General features: G+C 51.8%; 1 protein-coding gene across 1 annotated transcript; it reads left to right on the top strand.

The window, feature by feature from the left end:
* Positions 1-843: 843 nt before the first annotated feature.
* Positions 844-5,945, top strand: TEKT2 (tektin 2 (testicular)). The gene is made up of 9 exons (XM_010292404.1): positions 844-1,002; positions 1,396-1,521; positions 2,133-2,338; positions 2,910-3,053; positions 3,600-3,714; positions 4,118-4,225; positions 4,665-4,808; positions 5,072-5,151; positions 5,732-5,945. The coding sequence occupies exons 1-9, from the start codon at positions 847-849 to the stop codon at positions 5,943-5,945; spliced, it is 1,293 nt and encodes a 430-aa protein (XP_010290706.1). The 5' UTR covers positions 844-846.
* The last annotated feature ends 815 nt before the right edge of the window (positions 5,946-6,760 follow it).

Raw genomic sequence — 6,760 nt, 5'->3', positions numbered from 1 at the left:
TGAGCCCAGCCAGGGTGAGGGCCCCTCCTAGCTGGAGGCTGAGCCCCTTTCCTGTTCCCCCTTCCACCTGGGGAGCGGTCAAGCCTTCCCTGCTGCCCTGCAGCTCTCCGTGCCTTCTCTCCCGCTGGCTGCAGCCCTGGTGCCTGCCTGCAGGGCTTCCTTCGCTTTAAGAGTTCCCCAGAGGCCTTTGGTGCCAATGGCTGTGCTCAGGGAGCTGTGTCCCGACTACCCATGCCTGAGAGGACTAGGGGACAGGCAGGGGCTATACCAGAGCCAAAGGGAAACTGCCCCAGAACTCCACCTGACTGTGGGGTTTTTGGGACCTGCAGTCTCCTCAGGAGCTGCTCTGATCCTGTTGAGTGGTCTAATTCCTGCCAGTTTTGCAGGGATGTGCTGGGTAGCAAGGAAGGTGGCTGCAAACGGTACTGTTCCTGTAAAGCCTTTGAGTCCCATGGGACTGCGACCCTGGGCTGAGCCGACGCAGCTGTAACAAAAGCAGAATCAGTAATGCAATCAGCCATTTTGTCCAAGGTCAATAAATACCATGTGGGAGACGGTGCTGCGACTGTGCTCCTTGTCTCTCTGCAACTAGCTCCATTCTCCAGGGAGAGGTGGGCAGGGCTTTCCTCCTGGCCCAGGGGCAGAGGGTGGCTCTGATGGTCCATCCTAGTGCTTCCCCAGTTGTGTGGACATGTGTGTCTACATTACGTGAGATGCCAGGTTAGAGCTTGCTGCTGCTTTTCTGTTGAAGAGCTTTCCAGTTTGTGGATGCATCTCTATTTCTGGTGTATCTCCATGAATAAACGCAAGTGTCTTCTGCTCCCTTTTAGTCACCTGTTTAGCGAGATGGCCACACTGAGTGTAAAGCCAGGACAGCGGTTCACCTTGCCAGACTGGCATACCAACTCCCATCTCATCTCAGCTGATGCTGAACGCCAGCGTTCTGCTTCCCACCAAGTCCGGCAGGAAGCCCGCGCTCTCCGCAACAAAACCAACAACCAGGTGGGCCTTCTGGCGGCTTGGCTGCTCCCGGGTTTGTCAGAATAGCAGGTTGAGGAGTATGGGAGAGTGTCTAGAATCGGCGTCTATGGACAAAGGAGTAGGAGAAGGCTTTTACCTCTACAGATCCTGCTAAATAATGTACGTTTACTTGTTGTAAACCCATGTGCGATGATGCACGTGTACTGTCATGAAATCCCTGGGTGTGACTCTTGCGTCCTTTGCAACTTGTATTGTTTTCTGTGTTCTCCCTTTTGTGTAGATGACTGTTAGACCAAATGGCAACATGCTGTACTCCTGTGAGGGGTCTGTCAATCCTGAAAATAGGGAAAGGCTTCAGCAAGATTCACAATTGCAATTTGAAAAAGAGTAATGATGTTTCTCCTCTAATTCCAGACAAAATGGGATGAGCATGACAACCAAACCCGCCTGGTTGAACGTATCAGCAGCGTGAACAGATGGAAAGAGACCCTGGACAAATGTCTTGCAGACATAGATGCGGAAATCGATGCCTTAGCCAAAGTATGTTGGGAAGACAGATGGCTGGAAATAACTCACACTCTCAACATGGGATGTTAAATAATTGAGGCTTGTTTTCTGCAATGGGCAAGCCAGTGTGGAGTTCAAGGGGGGCTTATCACAAAAGATCCATACCTGGTAAAACGACTGCCTGGAAAGCAAGCTAGTGTGTTCTTGGCTGAGCCAAGCCATTTTACGGAGCTGTGCATTGCACGCTTATGTTTGGGGTTTGAGTTGTGGTTTTGGGGTTGGTTTTTTTTTTAAAGCTTTGAATGATAATGAGAAGTATGTTAACACCATCATTCAAAAATGTTTGATTTTAAATAGAGAATAGCAGTGGGACATCTCTTGATTCTTTTAGTTCTAAACCCAGAGGCTGCTGCTCCTGGAGTCGTTAGCCCCCAGCGAGGTGTGATTCCAATGCAAGTAGCAGATGCAGAGGACTAGTGTGCTTGGCTCTCACAATTTTCATTCCAGACTTGCTAAAAGGTTTTAGAACTGCAAAGACAGGCAGTGTGAGGCCCTCTTAACAGGTTATCGCTGGGTTCCCCTTCCTTTCTTCCTCCCATCCCTGAAGAAGACCCTACACACACCCAGCTGGCATCTTCCTCCAGGTGAAGGAAGCAGCAGAATGTGCCCTCCAGGCAAAGAACTTGCCTTTGGATGTTTCCATTGAGTGCCTGACGCTCCGCGAGAGCCGCCGCGCCATCGATGTGGTGAGGGACCCTGTGGAGGAGGAGCTGCACAAGGAGGTGAAGGTGATAGACAAGGCCAAGAGAGAGCTGCAGCAGAGAGTGAACGAAGCCTTTGAACAGCTCTGGTGAGGCAAATGACACAGCTTTTAACCAGACTTTGCCCTCCTCGCTTGGTCCCAGCAGTTTAATGTGCCTCTGACACCACACCGAGATGGGCAAACAGGCCAGGTATCGTTACCCTGGGGCAGTAAGCCGCTCAGAGGAGCCTTTGATGATTATTGTCACGGTCTATGGAGTTTGGGGGTTTGTAGGCAAGAGCACATCAAGGGAGACTTCATAAGCATCCTTGGAAAATTTTGGCCCTGACAGATACCTTGTGCCACCTGCCTTGGTTCATGAACTGGTGACCTGGAATTGTTAAAGCTCCCAGGCCCTAATCCCTCATGGGTCACTGCCCCACTGCAGGAGGGCGGGCAGGTCAGTTCACCAGTGCACTGAGAGAGCAGAGCACAGGGCAGCCAGGCAGGCAGTAAGGGAGGAGTGCTGCTTTACCAAGTTGGGCCCAGTTCACTGGGAGGGCAGGAACTCATCACTCATCTTAAAAAGATGACTGAGGTTGTGATGAAAGCTTTGGAAATTGTGAGCTGCCTTTCCCCTCTGTGCGCTCCCTGCTGACTCCAGCCCTGCTTTCTGCAGTCTCTTAGAGGAAGCTCGCCAGCAGCTGAGCTGTGACCACCGGCACAAGATGGAAGCATTGGAAATAGATCACGTGTGCTTATCCCTCAGCGTGAACTCTCCCAACATCTCCTTCAAGGTCAACCCAACACGAGTCCCAGAAGGGTAAGGAAAGAACCTGCCCTTGTGTGGCCAAATCCATGCTGGTGCTTGGGATGCTTTTTCCTTCCACCCTGGCTTGATGGGTGCAGTTACAGAGAGAGCTCAGACTAGGAGTTGGCTGCTGGGATTTGTTGTGGCTCTTGAATTGTGAAGCCACAGACTTTCAGGAGTTACCTAAATTGTCGCCGCAAAAACAGAGAAGCTAGCTGCCCTGCCTCCCTGAAGCTTGGCTGTAGGTGACACTCAGTAAGTGGTGTGGTGTCAGCCTTTGGCACAGCTTATGGGGGAGTTCCTGCACATTTTCACTTGCTTGGCATTTCATAGTGTGGTTTGGATGTGTCCCCAGTTTGAGCAGATGCTGAGCTCGGTGCAGGAGCCATGGTGTAGCAATCTCCAGCTGGTGCAGTGAGGAGACCAGACAGGATATGACCCCCAGAATTCCTGAATCATTTGCGCTGCACAAAGCCTTCTTGGCCTGCAGCAGGTGGTTTCTTTTGAACTGCCTTGCAAACACTCAACTTATTTTCGTAACTGCTGATTTGTTCACAGATCAACTGCACTTGATGAGTGGGAACAGAATAGCCAATGTAACAAGGAACATGCTGAGGCAGAATTGAAAGCTTCGACTGAGCTCCGAGAAGCAACAGTGCTTGCCATTGCACAGGTAAATTAGTCCTTTGGCTGTGAGTTGGTGGTGCAGAAGTTCTGGATCCAGTGTGGGAGAATGGGCTGGCAGGTGCTGTGGCCAGGGGAAGGGAGTCTTTGAAAAGACAGTGTGGGCCCCTTTGAGAGCAATCCTCCTTGTTTAAAAGGGTAGCTTGATTATGCTGCAGAGCTTGCAGCAGTCTCGGCAACCTGGAAGACACATACCTGTCCATCGTTCCCTGCCTTTTGGCTGCAGGGGAGTGCGTGACCTGCATACTCACGGCAGCTGCCAGAACCCAGCCGGTTTTGCTCATAGGCTTGTCCCAGCCTCACAGGAGGCTATCTCGTGATGGTCGTATTGGCAGCTGCGGGGAGGGAGACACGTCCTAGGTGTGTGTGACTGGAGCCTGTTCTCTTTTCAGACAAACAACGAGCTGGAGGCTCAGCGTGTAGCTACAGAGTTTGCCTTGCGCAAGAGGATTAGAGACCTGGAAAGAGCCTATGATGAGCTGAAATGGCAGGAGCGGAATGTAAATGTTGCTTCTTTGGTTATCGCACACAACCTTGGGTGGGAATTGAATCCAAAAGGATGTTTGTTATGTGGAAAGCTACTTGGCCTAAGCATGGTTTCCATATGAGAGCTGTTAAGTGGCACATGGGTGATACCTGCAACATCCTACCTCCTTCTGCCATCACAATTGCTGCACTGGGATTTCCCAGCAGCAGTGCTGGGTTTTGGCCTTTTAATTTCACCCCTGCTCTCAACTGCTGTGGCCATAAAACACCAACAGCACCATGCCTGGTCCGTGTGAAAAGCCTGATCTATGAGCAGAGGGGTTCAGTACTCCGAAGTCCTCCAGCCCTTGTTTAAAATCCATTCCTAGCACAGTAAAAGCCCAGGACACATGGGGGCTGTTTTCCAGTCTGTATCCCTGGTTGTCCCTCATGATACATGTCTTTTATCCATAGACCTTGGAGGAAATTGCTGAGATGGAGGAGGACATCCGATGCTTGGAGGAAGATCTTCGAAGGAAAACACAAGATCTGAAAGTGGCACACACCCGCCTGGAGACCCGCACGTATCGGCCCAGTGTGGAGCTCTGTCGGGATCAGGTACCAGCCTCGCCTGGCACTCTCCCTGACAGGAGGGTCCAGGGGGAGCTGACTAGGACGAGGGCTTGCCCGGCTCTGAAAAATGTGGGTGCACTTTGGAGAAGACTACAGAGGGGCTGAGCAAGGGATCCTACAGTCACATAGCAAAGCAAGGAAATACGTGTCACAGCTGGGCTAGAAGGGGAATGAGAGAACCGTGGCCTTTGTGAAACAACACTTCAGCCCTGTTAACTGCTGTCACCTTCGCCCTCCCCAACTGACAGGTCCAGTACGGGCTGACGGATGAGGTCCACCAGCTGGAGGGAACCATCCGTGCGCTCAAGCAGAAGCTAGCGGAGTCACAGTAAGTCTCCTGCTCCCTGGGGTAGAGCAGTGGCCCAGCATTGCCCACGTGAGGAATGTGGCTATGTGCAGCCCTGGACCAGGCACACTTCCAGAAGCTGCATTTTGGAGCTCTTGTCTTCTCAGATCAGGAGTGGAAGTAGTCTTTGGGCTTGGTGGGGAGCTGGACAGGGCAGCAGTGTCCAGGCAAGGCACAAGAGGTGGGAGGGTGGATGGGGTTCCCACGGTCCCTGCTTGACTGACTTCAACTAGGCACAGAGAGTTCTAAAAAAGGGGGGGGGGGAAGGGGAGGGCGGTGAAAAGTAAAGGAAGAAACAGAAGTGCTGCTGTGGGCTGGCATGGGCTCCAGGGTGCACACTGTGCTGCGCTTCAGGAGCAGCATGTGGACTTGCTATTTGCAGCACCAAACAATGCTGCTGCTGTGCAGCAAGAAATATCCGATGTGTTCGTTCTTCGTACAAAGGCAAGTGCTGCACAGGCATTGCTGCTGCCAGAAAGTGGGAAGTTGGGTGTTTCCTGTCCGGTTTGGGAAGTGAATGCAGCGCTCGAACCCAACTCCTCTCACTTCTGCCTGTTCCCAGGGATGCCTTGGACGCTCTTTACAGACAGCTTCACCACATTCAGACAGATATTGGCTACAAAGCTGGTTCCCTGGTGCTGGACAACAAGTGCATGGACAGCCGGAGAAAGCTCATGGTCCCCGCCAAGAAATTTGTGCCAGAGGTCGACACTTTCAACCGGACCACGAACCGTGTGCTCTCCCCGCTGAAGAGCGGGCAGCCAGAGTTGGCTTAGTGCACCGGGGAGTGTTGTGCAACGCGCCGTACCACGGAGAAAGCTACCAGTGACTCAGTTCCGTAGCAAGGAAAGCAGACATCTGTGTCGTGTTAGGTTAATGTAATTCTCCTCCCTCCTCCTTGTTTGTTATATAACTGTCTGTCCCCTTCTGTGATGTTTATAGCCTCTTGCACTCCAAGGAGCATTATGAACAATAAAAGAGTCTGTCCCCAAAAGCAGTTGTCATCCGACAGCATTGGAAGCATTTCGTGGCGATTGAATCCATCTGGGCTCTTGCGTGTTTTAAGTCTTTTAAAAGTATAAGGCAGGCGCTCTGAAAAAGGGACTGTGCAATGGTGGCAGCACGCCAGATCTGCTTTGTGGGGGTACTGACTCAGATCTGCTCGCTTTAATGATGAAAGTAAAGTTTGGGTTGGGATTTCCCCTTGCCTGCTGGCCCTGCGGAGCAAACGCAGCTACAAAAGCAAGAGCGGGAGTCTGTTCTGGCTCTTGGGGCCACAGACTTGTTAAAGATTGAATTGCAGTGCTTGCATTCTGCCATCAGTTTATTGTTTCTATTCCAGGCACGCTCCCAACGTGCCAAGTACTGCACGCTCTCCCAGGGAGACGGACGTCCTTGCAAGTCGGATTATTGCATGTGCAACTGGACAAAAAAAACTTGGCCTGTTCTGCATCCCCGGGGTGGGAGATGATGCTCAGTAACCGCCCCACTGGATTTGACTCCTATTTTAATAATGAGAAATTGGGGGGGGGGAAGCAACGATTTCCTGTAAGTAGGGAGATAAGGCAACAGCCTCCCAGCACCTTTTTCC

Source organism: Phaethon lepturus, unplaced genomic scaffold (genome assembly GCF_000687285.1).
Source record: "Phaethon lepturus isolate BGI_N335 unplaced genomic scaffold, ASM68728v1 Scaffold40028, whole genome shotgun sequence".
In the NCBI taxonomy this organism is placed as follows: domain Eukaryota; kingdom Metazoa; phylum Chordata; class Aves; order Phaethontiformes; family Phaethontidae; genus Phaethon; species Phaethon lepturus.
Note: the sequence above shows the minus strand (reverse complement) of the source record. Positions and strands in the feature narration are given on the sequence as shown.

Excerpts from the sequence above, each read along its gene's own strand:
- TEKT2 (XM_010292404.1), top strand. The coding sequence starts at position 847 with ATGGCCACACTGAGTGTAAAGCCAGGACAGCGGTTCACCTTGCCAGAC. Across the intron at positions 1,003-1,395 it reads GCAACAAAACCAACAACCAG|ACAAAATGGGATGAGCATGA; the intron begins GTGGGCCTTCTG and ends CTCTAATTCCAG. Across the intron at positions 4,226-4,664 it reads TGAAATGGCAGGAGCGGAAT|ACCTTGGAGGAAATTGCTGA; the intron begins GTAAATGTTGCT and ends TTTTATCCATAG.